Here is a 19,322-nt window from a genome sequence, read left to right on the forward strand (position 1 = left end):
CGTGGCCTGCTACTTTTAATTTGAATATATATTCCACTTCACAAGAGGTTTGCTATCGGGAAAATAACAAAGTGCAGCAGAGAATTGCTGTCATCATGGAAACATACAAAAGAGGATGAGGGCCACATGGGAAATATAACTACCATGTGAAAAAGTTTAGTCAAATATTGCTATTTTGCATTTTATTATAATGTTATTCTGTATTAATCACAGAGTTCTGACATGTTTTGGGTTTTTTTCACAGAAAACTGACATTAAACTCAGAATAACGACAATTTAGAATTAAACTCAGAATTCTGACTTGGTGCAGGACAGGATTCTGAGAGAGCGGAAGGAGGGGACACTGTCACGTGATATGTTCGTGACGTCACTATTCGCCGTTGCACAGTATTGGCAACCGCTAAAATAAATACATTTGATTAATATTGTGGATTTAATGTATTTAATGCATTTCATACTTTGTTATTTATTTTTTCAATATTTGTTTATTAAATTATCATTTATTTACGAAATAAATAGTCGGGCAGGTGGGTGAGGGGTTAATGAAGACACCGGAAGGGGAATTCATACACAGGAAGAACTCCTTCTGGTCGTCGTGCTGGTGTTCGCTGTGTACAGCCGCGGAGCACGAAGTTACGCTCGTTTTGTCGAGTCCAATTTTTTTCCACCCCCCTTATCTCGATCCTCGGTTTCAGAGAAGATGGGACGGAGCAGAAGCCGAACGCCGCCCAGACGAGGTAAGACGGAAGAACACATTCGACCCCCCCTGGAAGCCAGCGTTAGCTTTGATTGGCTAGCGGTTAGCTTATCAGGTTTTACTTATGTATTGTTTTAATGGCGGCTCCCATCCAATTGTAATGTTGCACTAATGCCCGCTTCACCCGCGAAATGCCAAATTCCGTCGTTGTTTTTAAAAACCAAAATAAAGTATTTACTATTTCTACGTAATAACAACCACGTCGTCTTTCGAGTGTCAAAGGTGATAAACAAGATGCATGCGTCGTTTTCTTGATCCGTCTATATTCTCACTGCAGTCAAGGTCCGAAATGAAGAACAATCTTTATTTGTCAAGGTCCTAAATTCAATGTTTGCAACATTACAACAGACCTGAAAAGACTAAACTGTTGTATTCCTGCAGACACTTTATTACTTAAGGGTATTGAATACGTTTGCCTTGCGTAGTAATTGTGGGGGATATGGTAATCCCTCTCACTTAAACATGTCGTAATTGTACAGAACTTGAAATAAAAGTCCCACCAGATTTAGAGGTTTGTTTTTTCTTCATTCAGATGTTGTTGACTTCACCCATTATAATGGAGGGTTTCAGTAACTCTGACATGTAAATTCAATTTTTGTCAAGATAACATTTTTTGTTCTTCCGCAGAGAGGCGGCGGTCTCGCTCTGCTTCCAGGGAGCGCGAGCGGCGTCGTAGGGAGAGGGAGCGCTCCCGTTCCCGAGACCGAGAGCGGCGGAGAAGTCGCTCGCGCTCCCCTCACAGGAGGCGCTCAAGGTGAGACATGTATACCCCATATGTTACAAACGTAAACAGGGGTTGCAGAAGGTGTTTGTACATACACTCACACGCTTAGAGCTTTATTCGGAACACTATAATACCGGGTAGGGCCTACCTTTGCTCTCAAAATAGCCTTAATTCTTCTTGGCATGGATTCCACAATATGTAAGAAATATTCTTGTTGACATAATTGCGTCACGCAATTCCTGTAGATTTGTCAGCTGCACATTCATGCTGCGAATCTCCTGTTCTGTCACATCTCTTTAGATCTGGTGACTGGGAAGGCAACTGAAGAACTTGTCATGTTCATGAAATGGAATAAAGTAAAACAAAATTCATGAAGTAATCAAACCGTCTGGCAACAACAATCATGCCACGGTCAAACACTGACATCACATTTTTTTCCGACTCTGGTGGTTGATGTGAAGCTTCTGACCCGTATCTGCAAATTTTTTTGCATTGCACTGCTGCCACACGATTGGCTGATAACATAAATGCACATACAAGTGTTCCTAATAGGGATGCAAATTTAGAATTTTTTTTTATGACCGAAAGCCAACCCTCGTTAACCGATCATTAACCATTATGTGACAATATTAAAATATTAGACACTGTCTTTTAATTGGATTTCGCTAGTTGTATATAAAGGAATCATAAATATATTTTTGACCACTAACACAGCTCTCTGTGCGATTGCGGAGATACTTGTTATGCATTTGGAGCTGTTCAGCCAAACAAAACAAATAAAAACAGTGTGTTTTTAGTTCAGTACACTGTTTTTAGTTTTTATTCGGAGGAACCAGTTACTCCCTGTGCCCGTCCCCCACAATCGAATATTTGCATTAAACGGCCAAATCCAAATCGACTGACAAAATTTTGAGTGGGGTACAGCCCCAGAAATTCATAATAAACGGATCCCCCTTGCAAGTGGCGCACAAAGCTGAAGTGACAAGTGGGTCGGACTCAGGGGCGCAACTGAAAAATTTCTCCCAAAGTCCGTCAACATAGGATAGAAGACAGACAGTGATGATAACTGAGCATTGATTATTGTGTTTTTATTCAATATCTCCCTGGAACTTTCACCAGCAAAAAAAAAATACACACACAAAAAAAAAAAAAATATATATATATATATATATATGAGATTATTTTCGGTGATGACGGGAATGCACTCAACCCTGTGGTGAATTGTCACAGCCCTAGTTGCATGTGTCGCCACAATAAGTTGTATTTAAGAAATAGATTGGATAGCAATTTTTTCTTTTACCATGCAACAAACATGTGTTTGTGTGCCCACCGATCAGCCACAACATTAAAAACTACCACTAATAACGACTAATATTTTGTAGCTCCCCCTCGTGACTCCAAAACGGCTCTGACCCATGGACTCCACAAGACCTCTGAAGGTGTCTTGCACCAAGACGTTAGCAGCAGATCCTTAAAGTTGCCAGATGGGGCCCCAATGGATCGGGCTTGCTGTTCCAAAAAAAACGTACGGACGCTTGATCGGATCGGACCCAGCCACCTTCTCAATTGCTCCATGATCTAGTTCTGAAGCTCAAGTGCACATTGTAGGCCCTTTCCGCGTTAGACAGGGGTCAGCATGGGCACTGTGACAGTTCAGCCAATACACAGCAAGCTGTGATGCACTGTGTGTTCTGACACCTTTCTATCATAGCAGCATTAACTTTTTCAGCAATTTGTGCTCTTCTGTGGGATCAGACCAGACGGACTAGACTTTGCTCCTCACGTGCATCAATGAGCCCATGGGTGCCCGTGACCCTGTCGCCGGTTCACCGGTTGTCTTCCCTTGGACCACTTTTGGTAGCTTCTAACCACTGCATACCGGGAACACCCCAGAAGACCTGCTGTTTTAAAGATGCTCTCACCCAGTCATCTCTGTTGCCTAATATAACCCACCCCTTGACAGGTTCCTTTGGAACGAGATGAGCAATGTTATTCACTTCATCTGTCAGTGGTTTAAATGTTGTATTTAACTAGTGGATGTGACTGGGTCAAGTGACATTTAGTTTAGAGAGATTTAAGTTTAATATGCTTGCTGCACCAGCTGGTTGGGAAACCACGGTAAAGCTTGTGGAAATAGTTTCATGTGACTCCTTGGTACCATCCCTTACAGCATAAGAAACAAATGGGCCACTTGGCAGACCAAATCATCGAAAGTTTTTCGGAATGTCATTTGGCCCAGGACAGTCCGCGCCCCCCACTGGTCTTGGTAACCCGTCCTCCAGCTGTCCGTGTGTCCCGCCTGCAGGTCTCCTGCCAGACGACACCATTCCAGTTCCCTATCTCCTACGAGGCAGAAAGACAGACGCGATGACGACCGTAAAGAAGGCAAGGAGAAGCCAGTAAAGCAGATTCAGATCTCAGGTATGAGTTATACATGGTTTATGGGGGGGGTATGTTCCCTTGCTGTGGGATTGAACTGGCTGAGTAAATTTTGTCAGTTGTTGGATAATAAAATTAAGAATATATTGTTGTCTCTGAATTCAAATTAAAAGCCATTACTTGGCAGAATGATGTGTTGCTTAACATCCAACCCCTATACATTAGGGTACCAAAAGTGTTAATTCTTTTCTCTAGGCTTAGGTTTTCTATTGCAACAAAATGGTGGTTGGCATCCATTGGGGAAAAAATAATCTTGCTTCGTCACACCTGTCTCTCAAACGCAGTAGCTAAACTTAAAAAGGGAAAATAGTTTCGACCTGGACAGAAATAACAAACCAGAGGTGCTATTTCCCAAACGTGTGCTTTCAAACTCGGTGCCAATGGACTGGCTGCCTCTGGCTCTGCACGGTCTCATTATCCAGCAACGCTAGATTAGGAAACAAATACCGTGCTGTCAGTGGAGTGCGTGTGCTTAGAGACCTATGAGCGTGTGTGTCTGTTTATGTACTGAGACAAAGCTGCTGCTGCGGAGCTGCTCACACTGTGACAGTCGACAACTTGTGGAAAAGCAGGGTGCTCGTTGCAAAATATCGAAGTACTTCGCTTGCAAGGCCAGTGAAAAAGGCGAACCCAAAAACATTGGAGTGCCATTTTCCAAATGCTTGAAAGTTGTCTTGCCAAGGGAGGCAACACTTCCAACCTTTGGAAGCATCAGTGCGACCATCGCCCCGATCTTTTCAAATCGCAACAGGTGTGATAACATTTGACAAGTGACACCCAGCTATATGTTCTTATTTTTTGAAAGTATATGTTAAGATTATTAATTTTTCCAAAAGTCTTTGGTTGGTTTACGGTGCTATCAATAACGATGTACCAAAGCTGGTATTTTGGTATCGGAGCCAACATTTTGGTATCGGAACAACTCTAGTAGATATTTAGTTTACAAAGGTCAAGTTTATTTATATAGACCTTGATCTCAGTACAGTCTCAAAGGGCTTCACAAGCCCACGTTTCAAAGAAATCAACAGCATCCCCTAGTCTTAACCCTATCCGCGCAAGGAAAGACTTATTTTAACCATGTTCACTTAAAAGCAGTGTAATTCAGTATTTCCACTATACAAATAGGAGACTGGTGCCAAAGGTATTAATTTTGAACTGCTATTAGATGTCAAGATATTTGCACCGATATTGAGATTTTTCAGGCGAGCCCCACCACCTGCAGCAGTTGATACTTTTTAAGTCTCCAAATTCTCCAAAATCTCTTATTTCTGCACGTTGAAAGGTTGGAGATTAAGACATTTGATTGCTCACCTTTGTGTATGTATGTTTAATGGGGAAAGAAAAAAATACTTATTTATTTATTTTTTATGGCCAACAATGCACAATTTATTATAGTGAAAGAATTGCTACTATGCACTTAGGACTGGGCAATATGATATAATGTATAATCTAAAGGATCATGGGGAGTTTTTACACAAAATTTAAATTCTAGGGGGACATAAAAATAACAGAATCACCTACCAACCTTTATCTATGACCTAAAAAAAGGAGTAGTGCAGCCATTTTGCCTTCAGAAGGGTTGCTTACTTCTTTAAATAATGTTATACATGTCCTGAGCTGTAGTGGGGTATTTCAACACTCTTCACCAATCCATATTTCACATGAATGTTCTACCTATATGTTTACATGCACACATGAATAAGATTTACGGTGGAAAAACCAGAACAAAATATTCTGTCGAACCTGACCGATGCCAGGTTCTTTTTTTTTTTTTTTTTGCGGGGGGGGGGGGGGCTGATCCCGATATTGGTGAGTCCTAGTCCACTGATCACCAACGTTTTGACCAATATTTTGTGAAAATGTGCAAAATAATTTAAATTAATTTGAAATTTAAAATAAGTTATTTTATTTGAGAACTAACATTAACTTATAACCAAACAAATAAATACAGAAACACATAACATTTTTCATAGATTAAAAAAATGTAGAAGATATTAAAGGGGACCTGCAAAACTCACTTCAGTGCTTGTACACATACCGTCATTTCCGGACTATTAAGCACACCTGAATATAAGCCGCACCCCCTGAATTTTTAAAAAATATTTATTTTGAACATAAATAAGCCACACATGTCTATAAGCCGCAGGTGCCTACCGGTACATTGAAACAAATGAACTTTACACAGGCTTTAACGAAACACGGCTTGTAACAAAAATAAATAGACTTTAACGAAACACGGCTTATAACAAAAATAAATAGGCTTTAACGAAACACGGTTTGTAACAAAAATAAAAAAATTGCGGTTAACAGTAGACTACCAAGAAAGTCATTGGTCACTATCTTCCTCCTCCTGCGCACTGAAACCACTGAAGTCATCTCCTTCGGTGTCGGAGTTGAATAGCCTCAGAATTGCTTCATCCAATGTTGGATCGTTTTCATTGTCGCTCTCTTCACTTTCATCCGGATTCAAATTCCCCGCTGAGCTCATGCTGCCCTCTTCAACACGCAGCAGTCCAGCTTTTTCAAGCCCGTTGATGGTAGTGGATTTTTTGACAATGCTCCACGCTGTCAAGACCCACTGGCAGACACCACGATGGTCCAGCTCTAAAATGCTAAAACTCCATTGCGATGGCGATTGTTTTGGCTTTCAGTCGGATCTGCACAGTTGAAACACCTCGGCCGTCTGCTCTCTGTGTGTTGATCAGTCTTCGAGCTCATTTTCTAGTTCGGGCCATCTGCTTTTCTTCCCTCTGAAAGCTTTTGTTGTCTTTTTGCACAGTCAGTTCCTCACGCTGCTGTTTCCAACATCTTATCGACTCATTAAGACCAAGCTCCCGTGCAGCAGCTCTATTTCCTTTTCCAACATCGCCTTCAACTTGAAAGCTGCATCATATGCATTTCTTTGTGTCTTTGCCACGATGAGGGTGACAAAATGACTACCGTAAATGATGGGAAGTTTGAGGGCGCTCGATTTAATCAAAACAGTTACATTGTTTCACCTTAACCCGTTCGGCAATTTCATTGGTCTAATGAAAGCTTCATGCTGCCAAAAAACTGAGCACCATCATATGTGTTTTTTGCTCAGTTTTTTGGCGGCATGAAGCTTGTGAAAGCGGGAAAAATCCATTAATTAGCCGCGTCATTGGATAAGCCGCGAGGTTCAAAGCGTGGATAAAAAGTAGCGGCTTATAGTCTGGAAATTACGGTACAAACTGAATTAAGACAAGTAATTTTTTTGCGAGCTGTGGACATTTTTCCGAAAACATGTCCTGATCAATCACCGAGGGAGTCATTCTAATTAGAACCACCCAACATCTGAGTAACTCAAGAACAAATCTTTAAAAAGAAAGGAATTAATACTGATTGTCTGTGACACTGTGTCATTGTCTCCCATAAGTCTGGTGCACGGCAACCAAAAACAGAATTAAATTTAAAATGAGGCCTTGTAAATCTAATGAGTGAGAGATTCAGCAACTGGAAAAGCTTATTTCTTCCCTCAAATTTGTTCATTAACAGATTTGCCCAGATTGGACTGATAGGTGAAACCAGTTAAAATTGTGGATTAAATACAACGGAACCCATGCTCAAACGCCATTGGATCACATAACCGGAAATTTGTGGTCAAACCCCACTGGCTCACAGAACTTGACATTGCGATGTAAACACACTCTGATAGTTTTTTCTGGGTTAAATGCCTGCAGCACCAATCCCTCCTTTTGCTGAGAGTGCGGAAAGAACCTGGCAGAAGCAATAGAGCTTGGGTCTATAGAGATACGGACAAATTTGTTGGTACCCTTACAGCTCATTGAAACGATGCTTCATTCCTCCTGAAAAGTGATGAAATTAAAGGCAATTTTCTCATGTATACCTGCATGCCTTTTGTATGTCAGTTAAGCAAAGAAACTGTGAAAAGAGAAATTATTGCTAAAGAGATAAATTCTATTCTAAAATGGTCTGGACAGATTTGTTGGAACCCCTTAGCAAAGATTATAAATAATTGGATTATAGTGATATCCTAACTGTTTTCTTTAAGTGGTATCACACATATCTTCAATCTTATAATCAGTCATTCAGCCTATTTAAATGGAGAAAAGTAGTCAGTCTGCTGTTTGGTATCATCGTGTGCACCACACTGAACATGGACCAGAGAAAGCAAAAGAGAAAGTTGTCTGGGGAGATCAGAAAGAAAATTATAGACAAGCATGTTAAAGGTAAAGGCTATAAGACCATCTCCAAGCAGCTTGATATTCTTGTGACTATTGTTGCAAATATTATCAAGAAGTTTAAGGTCCATGGGACTGTAGCCAACCTCCCTGGATGCGGCTGCAAGCAGAAAATCGGCCCCAGATTGAACAGAATGGTAGAAAAGAAGCCAAGGACAACTTCCAAAGATGTACAAGCTGAATTCCATGGTCAAAGTACATCAGTGTCTGATTGCACCATCCGTTGCTTTTTGAGTGAAAGTGTGCTCCATGGAAAACCCAGAAGGACTCCACTTTTGAAAGAAAAACAAAAACAAGCCGTACTGGAATTTGCTAAAATGCATATTGACAAGCCACAATGCTTCTGGGAGAATGTCCTTTGGACAGATGAGTCCAATCTGGAGCTTTTTAGCAAGGCACATCAGCTCTATGTTCACAGATGAAAAAAATTAAGCTTTCAAAGACAAGAACACCATACCTTCTGTGGAACATGGAGGAGGCTCTGTTTTGTTTTGGGGCTGCTTTGCTGCATCTGGCATGGGGTGCCTTGAATCTGTGCAGGGCACAATAAAATCTCAAGACCATCAAGGCATTCTGGAGCGAAAGGTACTGCCCATTGTCAGAAAGTTCTGTCTCAGTCGCCGGTCATGGGTCCTCCAACAGGATAATGACCCACAACACACAGCTAAAAGCACCCAAGAATAGATAAGAACAAAACATTGGACTATTCTGAAGTGGCCTTCTATGAGCCCTGATCTGAATCCTATCGAACATCTATGGAAAGAGCTGAAACGTGCAGTCTGGAGAAGGCACCTTCAAACCTGAGACAGTTGGAGCAGTTTGATCAGGAAGAGTGGGCCAAACTACCTGTTGACAGGTGCACAAGTCTCATTGAGAGCTACAGAAATAGCTTGATTGCAGTGATTGCCTCTAAAGGTTGTGCAACAAAATATAAGGTTATGGGTCCCATATTTTTTGTCCAGGCCATTTTAGAATAGAATTGATCTCTTTAGCAATAATTTATCTCTTTTCACAGTTTCTTTGATTTACTCTGACATACAAAAGGCATGCAGGTATACATGAGGAAAATTGCTTTTAATTTCATCACTTTTCAGGAGGAAATGAAGCATTGTTTCAATGAGTTGTAAGGGTACCAACAAATTTTCCACTTCTGTATGAACCACAGTTAAGGGGAATATGATCTAATTATGGTCCGGGCTTTATTTGCATCAGCTATTACAAATATGTTGTTTATATGACAGTTCTGACATTGAAAGTCTTGCCTTATTAGGAATAAAATAGGAACTTTAGTGTATATGCGAAAACAGTCAGTGATGTCCAAAACAGGTGATCAGGGGGGCCAGGTTCACTGCATCCTGGTGTTTACGAAACCAGTATGGGGGCCCTTAACATTATAAGAGTTTTCACCCTCTGGTTGCACCTGGTCTTTTTAAATGGCCTTTTCCTTTGCTGTGATTATTGGACGCAACGACTCCCATGAGATGGAAAGGGCCCTGTCTATTTTTAACAGCTGACAACAGACACTGTGGGGTGGAGGCATCCACTGGCTTTCTCCAAATATAAACCTGTCCGGAAGTAGGTAATGGCGTGAGAGCGGGTCATTATTTATCCACCATTCTGTTATGTCTATCGCGGTCTGGGCGCTTAAACGTGTGACTGCTCAGCCACCTTTGTTTGGGATATACTGTCAGGATTTTTGAGACTATTCTCCTTGACACATTCAATAATCCTTTAGTTTTTGTAACCAGTGTACCCACAATTTAGGAACTAACTATTCGGCTCTTCTACTCTTTTAGAACTATTAATTCGCTCATGGTTGTCAGACTTAATTTCATAGCAGACACACCCTGCTAATTGGCAACCAACCCAACATGACTCACCACTTGTAGTTGTGAATTAGTTACTCTAAAGTTAAATGTCTTTTCCATGTGGTATTGCTGTTATTCTCCTGCACCCTGTTTCTCACAATATCTTTATAAAAATCTAAATTTCATGTTGACAATCTTAACTGCAGGTCATTCATGTAAAGCATTTTAGAGCTAAAGACTATGCAAGGATTTTTGTACAAGTAAAACTGGTCCTAATTTTTCGGACCTCATTTTGTCACAAATGTTAACTGATTTATTTGGACTACAAAGTGCTTATGTCATTCTTATTTTGATTAAATTGTTTAGAGTAGAAGTGAATGGGATTCAAACGTCCATAAGACAGTCTTATCGAGGACCAACAGTTAATTATTACTCAACCGTGCACAATGCAAATGTTAAGCTATTCAACGATTGGATTAACAGTCTCCAGTCTTCACTAATCCTGTCCTCATGCAATGTGTGCTTGAAAATGTGATGATTTATTTCCCCTGTCCACCTCCTGTCCCTCTCTCCAACTCTCCAGCGGAGGACATGCAGGGTAAAACGGAAGACGAGATTGAAATGATGAAGCTGATGGGATTTGGTTCATTTGACACCACTAAGGTAAGTCCTACATGGTACATCCAGCCACAAGTGGGCGTCTTTTGCCAAGTCTCTCTCCCCCCTACTGCGGCTTGCATTTCAGTTATGTTTTGGTTGTAATCAGAGTCATTTTAAATGGAAGCATGGTTTGATACTGCTTTGGATATTATACTATACTGGATATTACTAAAATTGTTCTCAATGTGTCCTCATTCTTGGGCACCAAATTCGACACTGCGTGTCGTTGGGTCCCCAGTAATACAACCGCCAAGTGTGAAGTAGATCTGATTAACAGTTGTTAAAGATTCCTTCCTTTTTAGTTCGTTACATTACACATGTCGTGTGGCCAAACTGCACCAAGTTCAACACTGCACGTCCTTGGGTACCCAGTAGGGCTGAACTATTAATCCAATTCAAACCTACGCGACAATTTGGTAGAACGCAATCTTCAAATAGCTGCTATTCTATTTTTTTTTTTTTTTTTTTTTTTTATTATAACGCAATCTGACCAGTAGGGCTGTCCAGGGCCGGCTCTTCCTATAGGCGGCCGCCTAGCATGCCATCGGGGGGTCTGGAGAGGGAGCGATCCGAGCGCAATTTGCGCTCCTGTCTCCCTCTCAATGGAACCGATGATACGCGTGCCAGCGATGGGGTTCCCGTGATCAGCAAGCCAGAACAGTGTTTTCATTTTAAGTCACCTTATGGAATGAAACCTTGTGTACTGGGGGCACTTTCGCTGGGACTCTCTCACCACCCCGATGGGTGGTGAGAGAGTATAGCGATTGTTTTAACCAAACCTCTCAGTTGCCCACCCGCTGAGACCTGGTGCACCGGCGCTGGCCGCAGTTTTCTGTGCAGGTCGTGTGTTGCTGGTAGAGACTGGGACACCTGTAGATTCCAGACTGAGCCTCTTCCAGAATCATGCGTCTGTGTGTTTTTTTTTTTTTGTTTGTTTTTTTTACTTTTTGTTAAAAATTAAAAAAGCATTAAGTTGTCCCTGCACACACGGAGCAGCACTCCGTATTTGTGAAAGTATGTGCACAACATTTTTATAAAAAAAATTCTATTTCTGCTGAAACGCTGCATATTTTTCGAATGTTAGTTTCAGATTCTAATAACTACAATGGTTGAAGTTTAATCAGTCAGTCAGTATTCGACTGTGAAAGTTTTTCTTTTTACAGTTCAGTAGTTAAATAAAGATGTTATTCATATCAATTCATAACATAACACATAGGGCTGGCCTACAGAAAAGAGCAGTTTATATGTTGACTGTATCCTATGTCCTGTTGGTCATACTATCAAATGATTTGCTTGTGTTTAGTGAATAACACAGAAAATAAGGAACTTAATTGCAATATTGGTCTAAAGAAATTAGATAGCAATGAGAATATTTTCCAAAATTGTTCAGCCCTAGTCCCCAGCAATACACCCGCAACATGTAAAGTACTGTAGATCGGATAAACAGTTGAAGGACATACATACAGAGATTCTCTACTATTTTGATTTTTTTCAATATACACTCACTGAGAACTTTATTAGGAACATTATACTAATACTGGGTAGGGACTCCCTTTTCTCTCAAAACAGCCTTAATTCTTGGCATGGATTCTACAAGATGTTGGAAACATTCCTTCTGAGATTCTTGTCCATGTTGACATCACAGCAGTCTTGCAGATTTGTCCGCTGCAAATTCATGCTGCGGATCTCCCGTTCTGTCACATTCCACGTTCTATTGGATTCAGATCCAGTGACGGCCACTGAAGGACTTATCATGTTCATGAAACCAGCTTGAGATTACTTTTGCTTTGTGACATTGCATTATCAGGCTGGAAGTAGCCATTAGAAGATGGGAAATTGCGGCCATGAAGAAGAACAATCTTTATTTGTCACACAGCACGCCACATGCATACGCTTTGGATGGTGGCTGGTGAAATGAGGCCTCTGCGTTTAACCCATCCTGGCTTGTCCTTCCTCCGGGGGGGGGTGCAGCCAGGAGCAGTGGGTAGCATACGTGGATGCGCCCGGGGACCAGGCGATGAGTGTCCATCGCTGGTCAGATGATGATGTGTGCATGTTTTTTTTGGGGGGTCCTTACTGACGTTAGGTGGAGGAAATCCCATGTGAGCACGGGGAGAACACGCAAACTCCACACAGAAAGGCTCCTATTTGGGAGATAACCCGCCGGAGCACGGTGCCAACCGGCGGGAATCGAACCCAGGACCTTCTCGCTGTGAGGCAGCAGTGCAATGCACTGCGCCACCGTGCATATTAACAGGCCCAAAGTGTGCCAAAGAAAATTTCCCTACACCATTATGGCACCGCCACCAGCCTGGAATGTTGACACAAGCCTGGTTGGGTCCATGGATTCATGCTGTTGGTACCAAATTCTGACCTCATTATCTGTGTGCCTCAGCATAAATCAGCATTCATCAGACTAGGCTACGTTTTTCCAGTCTTCAACTGTACAGTTTTGGTGAACCTGTGCCCACTGCAGCCTAAGTGTTCTTCTTCGCTGACAGAAGTAGAACCAGACGTGGTCTTATGCTTTTGTAGCCCATTCAGCTTAAGGGTCAATGAGTTTTTTGTAATCACCACAATTGTACAGAGTGGTTATCTCAGTTACCGTAGCCCTTCTCTCCGCAGAACTGCCCCTCACTGGATTTTTTTTGTAAACTCTAGAGACTGTTGTGCGTGAAAATTCCAGGAGATCTGCAGTTACGGAAATACTCAAACCAGCCCGTCTGGCACCAACAATCATGCCACAGTTGAAAACGCTAGGAACACATTTTTGATGTGAACCTTAACTGAAGCTGCTGGCCCATAATCAGCATGATTCCATGCATTGCACTGCTGCCAAACTATTGGCTGAATAGATAATTGCATGAATAAGTAGGTATACAGGTGTTCCTAATAAAGTGCTGTGTGTGTTTGTGTACCGATCAGCGACAACATTAAAATCACCACTAATATTGTGTAGCATTCCCTCGTGCCGCCAAAACAGCTCTGACCTATCGAGGCATGGACTCCACAAGACCTCTGAAGGTGTCCTGTGGTATCTGGCCCCCAGACGTTAGCAGCAGATCCTTTAACTCCTGTAAGTTTCAATGTGGGGCCTCCATGGACTGTGCTTGTTGTTCCAGCACATCCCATAGATGCTCGATCGGATTGGACCCTAACCCAAAATAAACCCCGACCACCACCCATGATTCATCAGACCAAGGCCACCTTCTTCCATTGTTCCATGGTCCAGTTCTGACGCTCATGTGGTGTTAGCATGGGAACTCTGACCGGTCTGCAGCTACGCAGCCCCATACGTAGAAAGCTGTGATGCACTGTGTGTTCTGACACCTTTCTATCAGAGCCAATATTAACTTTTTCAGCAATTTGTGCTATAGTAGCTCTTCTTTGGGATCGTACCAGATGGGCTAGCCTTCGCTCCCCATGCGCGTCAATGAGCCCATGACCCTGTCGCCAGTTCACCAGTTGTCCTTCCTTGGACCACTTTTGGTAGGTACTAACCACTGCATACCGGGAACACCCCACAAGACCTGTCGTTTTGGAGATGCTCTGACCCAGTCGTCTAGCCATCACAATTTGGTCCTTATCAAAGTCACTCAGATCCTTACGCTTGTCCATTTTTCCTGCGTCTAACACATCAATTTCAGGAACTGACTGTTCACCTACTGCCTAATATAACCCACCCCTTGACAGGTTCCTTTGGAACGACATAAGCAATGTTATTCACTTCATCTGTCAGTGGTTTAAATGTTGTATTTAACTAGTGGATGTGACTGGGTCAAGTGACATTTAGTTTAGAGAGATTTAAGTTTAATATGCTTGCTGCACCAGCTGGTTGGGAAACCACGGTAAAGCTTGTGGAAATAGTTTCATGTGACTCCTTGGTACCATCCCTTACAGCATAAGAAACAAATGGGCCACTTGGCAGACCAAATCATCGAAAGTTTTTCGGAATGTCATTTGGCCCAGGACAGTCCGCGCCCCCACTGGTCTTGGTAACCCGTCCTCCAGCTGTCTGTGTGTCCCGCCTGCAGGTCTCCTGCCAGACGACACCGTTCCAGTTCCCTATCTCCTACGAGGCAGAAAGACTGACGCAACAAATCTTTTTTTGATATATATAGATATATAGATATATTAAGGCGTTGTGGTTTTATCTGATTCCCATATAAATACAATTCATTTTAAATCCCATTCATGCCAGTCATGACTCATCACTGCTTATCCTTCTCCACAGTGGTTGTCTGATAGGCAATGTTGTTTTCCTTTTTCTCTTTCTTTTTCAAACAGGGGAGGAAAATCGACGGATCGGTCAACGCATTTGCTGTCAATGTTTCCCAGAAGAGAAAATACAGGTGTGTGTGTGTGTGTGTGTGTGTGTGTGTGTGTGTGTGTGTGTGTGTGTGTGTGTGTGGTCAGCAGCCACTGTTGTTATAGCCAATCACCTACCTACGCAGGTGTTTCTATGCAGGGACTTCAACTCTCCCATTGGTGGTTGATGATGTAATGTTAAAGTGGTGCAAGGATAACAGTGATGTAATGTTTTGTTTTTTTATTTATTTTCTTTACGTTTTCTCAGGCAGTACATGAACAGAAAAGGTGGATTCAACAGACCACTGGACTTTATCGCCTGATGAAGGAAATTATATCAAGAAACTAGAAGTTGGATGTGTTGTTTCTTTCCATGAATCATTATTCTTTTCCCCTTTGTCTGTTGTTTTTGCCCAGTTGTGTTGTATCCTACAATATTATGTATTAAGGCAAATATTCTTCAATACACTGAGGCGACAAGTTGATAATGTAACTTATTTTTATTTTTTGCCTTAAGATAAAGATAAGGACAAGAACCCATGGAGACATAACAGTTGGATGCATTTGGTTTTGAAGTGTTGTGCATTTTAATTTTGCATTAATAAATATATTTCAAAATTGTGACTTCTTGTCATGACTATACTCAGCTATTTTTGTTTAATCACTGTCTCCCACAGTAGATACATTATCAAATCTATTTCCGTGTGTATTTCTTCACCATTGTTTAATTTTAATATACTGTATATTCCACCAACTTCATTCAAACTTAAGTTCATGCATACATTCACTTTGAGTGCTACACATCTGTTTTTGTACATTCTAGTAGTTTTCTAAAGGCCAGTAAGTTATTTTCTTTTCCTATTCGATTTGCAAGTTTGAACAGAAATACATTCCTCGCAGTTAACAAGAAATGTAGAAGTTGAAATACTAGTATTTGAAACATCCGGCTGTTTTTTTTTTGGGGCAAGTACATTTTTATATAAAATAAATGTCTTTATATGTTCTGGTGTATTGGCCTACAGATTAACAGTCTAAAATATACAACGTATAAAAATATACAGAATATACTTCATGTGTTCTATGTATGTGACCGTTTGACAGGCCATGACGGGCTCACTGGCTGCTAGTTATCCAGCGTTCGAAAGCACTGACCGGGGGGGGGGTAGCAGTGGGCGTGCAGGTGATTGGAGCTTGCGGCTCCCGTTGGAGAAGCACCACGCACCAATAGCAACGCAGCATGTGAATTGGACCAACCCGCGGCTCGCAAACAGTACAAACAACAACGCAGAGACCAATCGCAGCGGTACACCGCGAAGCAGCATGGCGAGTGGGTGTGTCCGTGTCACAACAAGGGCGCCGTCGCCGAGGCTCGTTCTCGCTTCGGACCAATCGCCTCCTTCCCCACCGAGCGCCAGCCCAACGGCGGGGCCCGCGCGTGCGTTCCGCGGCAACTGCCTCCATTCCGGTCCCGCCCCGCGCGCTGTTCACAGTGACGACTCGAGCCAAAATGGCCGCCGCCGCGGCCCCGGTTGCGCACGGCCGCCGAGAGCTTTCGCGGGACTGACGTTCGCGCCGGCCAATGGAAGCCTCGTTCGGTGTCCCCGGCGTCCAATCGGAGCGCGGCACACGCGGGGCTTTGTGGCAAAGTACAGTAACGAGCTGTGGTTCGGATCAACAAGCCACTGTTTTGGAAGCGGGTTGGTAAACACTGTTCCCCATTGATGTCAGGCTGCCCGCTCCTCCGGCGCAAGGCACGCTCGTTTTGACACATCCAGCTGACACACTTCTTCCAAACAGATTCTTTTAATCAGCGTTAAAAAAAAACAACAAAAAAAACCAAAACAACCCAAAAACAGCAAAGCTACCTGGAGACCAGACGAGCAGAGTCCCAGCAGCCGCGGAGCGATCCCCCTCAGCTCGGATTGTTTTTTATTTTTTTATTTTTTATTTTTTGATTAATATCCTGGTGTTATTGTTGAACATGGCGGCGATCGGAATGGTGCAGATGTTGATCGAAGCAGCCGAGTACCTCGATCGCAGGGAAAGAGGTAAAATTGTTTATTGTCAATTCCTCCTGATCACCCGAGTAGATGCACATGTCAATGGAAAATAATAATAATAATAATAATAATAATAATAATAATCGGGTCCTAGAACCCCCCCCCCCCATCCCCCATAATAAAAAACATAATTCCATGCAATAAGGTATGGAGTGTGGATTGCACCCCACACCAAAAAGAAAACAAAAACAAAACAAAAAAAAACAACACATCTTAATGTGCAGGGTTTCGACCGCCTGGGTCGATTTCTTAATTCCAGTCAAACGTTTGCATCCGTATGCACGTGCAATAATGTCCGTGCGATAAAAATAAAATAAAAGCAAATGTGCAAAGTGCCAGATGCAATCAGATGTGCGGGGAGACTTCATTGTTTTCGTGGAGGTTTGATCATGCAGTGCCCCCCCCCCCCCCCCACCCTTCCTTTCCCACTGTTGTGGTTTGTGTGGTGGGTTTACTCCAGTTCAGGATGACATCATTGTCCGAGCGAGAGAGAGAGAGGGGACTTGGTGTATAAAGCCTGGTTTGCACTGGCTACAAATGAGTGGCTGAAAAAATTATATGTCAAGGTGTCACATTAGTTTAAAATGTCCATAGTTTTCAATTTTCCATTTTGGAAAATGTGTATTGCATGATGACATATATATATATATATTTTTTTTTTTTAATTATTGTTATTGTTATTACTTTATTATTATAATTATTATTATTATTGCCTATTGTTTTGATGTGAGCTGCTGTAACACCACACTTTCCCCCTAGGGATGAATAAAGTCTGTCCATCTATCTTTAAGGGCTATGTTTGTATTTATTTATTTTTTTACTCACTGATTCCTCAAGCCCTTCCCCAGTGTGACCAGCCCCTTGTTTATGTGCTTTGCAGAAGCGGAACATGGCTATGCCTCCATGTTGCCATTCACCAGTAGTAAAGAGAGGGACAGCTTGAAGCGGAAGAGCAAAAGCAAGAAAAACACAAGTAGCAGGTAAGGATTTGAGGCCCGTGCGTGGGCGGTTCTCCAGTTCCGCTGCATTGCACTCACCGGGTCTCATTGTGCATTGGACCGGACTGGACCTGAGTTGAGTTGAGTCGGGGTGTTTGCTTTTTTCAGGGTGCACGGAAAGGGTTCGCTGTCTGCAATCAACAGGGGTTTTGAACTGACTTGTACAGTCATCTTGGTGTTTCCAAACCGCGTGCCAATTCTCTACCAGGGTTTCTTAAAAAATCACGAGCGAAAGCTGTCACCCACACAACACTTTCGCCCACACAACACTGTCACCCACACACTCGCCATCTGGCCACTCACAGGGTGTGGCTCGCTGGCTATGGAGCTATAGCATTCTCCCTTATACGCCTGTTGGTGTTTTAAGCTCTCAAGGCCACATTTTCACCAGTCTCATTAATATATGGTACGGTCCACAATATACAGAATCCCAGCATTGACTTGGGCAAACTGATCTGAAACACGTGCGTGTGTCCGAGAGATATAGACCCGACCCCCAACCCCTTCATGGTTGCAAGCATCAATGGGCTATTACATGTGATTTGTCTTTCTCCGTAATTTGAAGGAAATGAATGCGGCGGCACTCGGGAGCCATTGTACTCTTTACATGGGCCCGGTTGATTGGAACTGGCCACGGTGGTGGAGGCTCTTGATCATTAGCAAGCGCCCCTGAACAATGACTTTACCCCACCCCCCACCCCCTCGTCTTGGGAATCGCAGAATTTTAGCCTGGAAGAACGCTCATTTAAAAAGGCATGCTATCATTTTCTCCACCCTTTCTCTTTGCCGCCGAGGCTTTGTGAAATGTAGGGCAGGCAGCCCCCTATTTGCAGACGTGTGACCCAGAATGTATGTATGTATGTATGTGTATGTGTATGTGTATGTGTATGTGTATGTGTGTGTGTGTGGCGATGGATGGAGGGATGGTGCGTCCGAGGGCTGGAGCCAGCCCTCCAGTTCCTGTTGTTTCCCTGTGGTGTGAATGTGTGAGCAGCGGGGGAAGGGGGGGGGGGGAGGCGAGGGGGAGGGCAGCGCTGTGTTTTCTGGTTCTGTGTCAATACCAGTGGCTTCCCCATCCCCCCTCTCACGCTTTATTTGTCCTATCGCTCTCTCTCTCTCCTCATCTCATCTCCTCCTCTCTTTTTCCCTTATATATCTCCTCCTCCTCCTCCTCCACATATCTCTTGCTCACTCTCTTTCTATACCCCCTCCCTCTATCTCTCCTATTCCGCTCCCACTCTTGGCAGGCGGTGGAGAGCACCCGCTCCTCTCCTCCATTACGGAGATGTAGCCATGTAGCGTGTCCTCCCCCACCCTACACATATGCTATATGCAAACTAACACA

The 19,322-nt window shown here is 42.9% G+C and overlaps 2 protein-coding genes across 2 annotated transcripts in view; both read left to right on the forward strand.

Moving 5' to 3' along the window:
- The first annotated feature begins 571 nt into the window (after positions 1-571).
- On the forward strand, positions 572-15,543 carry snrnp27 (small nuclear ribonucleoprotein 27 (U4/U6.U5)). Its single transcript, XM_080003911.1, has 6 exons — positions 572-737; positions 1,385-1,511; positions 3,787-3,902; positions 10,535-10,614; positions 14,899-14,963; positions 15,188-15,543. Exons 1-6 carry the CDS (start codon positions 701-703, stop codon positions 15,240-15,242), a joined length of 480 nt encoding a protein of 159 aa, XP_079860037.1. The 5' UTR covers positions 572-700; the 3' UTR covers positions 15,243-15,543.
- A 1,098-nt stretch (positions 15,544-16,641) lies between these two features.
- mxd1 (MAX dimerization protein 1) overlaps positions 16,642-19,322 on the forward strand; it is a gene marked incomplete at its 3' end in the record, with an annotated part of 12,824 nt that continues 10,143 nt past the window's right edge. The window contains exons 1-2 of the mRNA XM_080004310.1: positions 16,642-16,967; positions 17,860-17,959. Coding sequence (XP_079860436.1) covers positions 16,901-16,967; positions 17,860-17,959 — 167 coding nt within the window. The 5' untranslated portion in view covers positions 16,642-16,900. The remainder of the gene's footprint in view (positions 16,968-17,859; positions 17,960-19,322) is intronic.

Source organism: Zeus faber, assembly GCF_960531495.2.
Source record: "Zeus faber genome assembly, chromosome: 7".
NCBI lineage: Eukaryota > Metazoa > Chordata > Actinopteri > Zeiformes > Zeidae > Zeus > Zeus faber.

What these genes read in the sequence shown, in the direction of transcription:
- snrnp27 (XM_080003911.1), top strand. Translation starts at nt 701, where the DNA reads ATGGGACGGAGCAGAAGCCGAACGCCGCCCAGACGAG. An exon ending in AAAGCAGATTCAGATCTCAG is followed by an intron (nt 3,903 to 10,534) that starts GTATGAGTTATA and finishes CCAACTCTCCAG; the next exon opens with CGGAGGACATGCAGGGTAAA. An exon ending in TCCCAGAAGAGAAAATACAG is followed by an intron (nt 14,964 to 15,187) that starts GTGTGTGTGTGT and finishes ACGTTTTCTCAG; the next exon opens with GCAGTACATGAACAGAAAAG.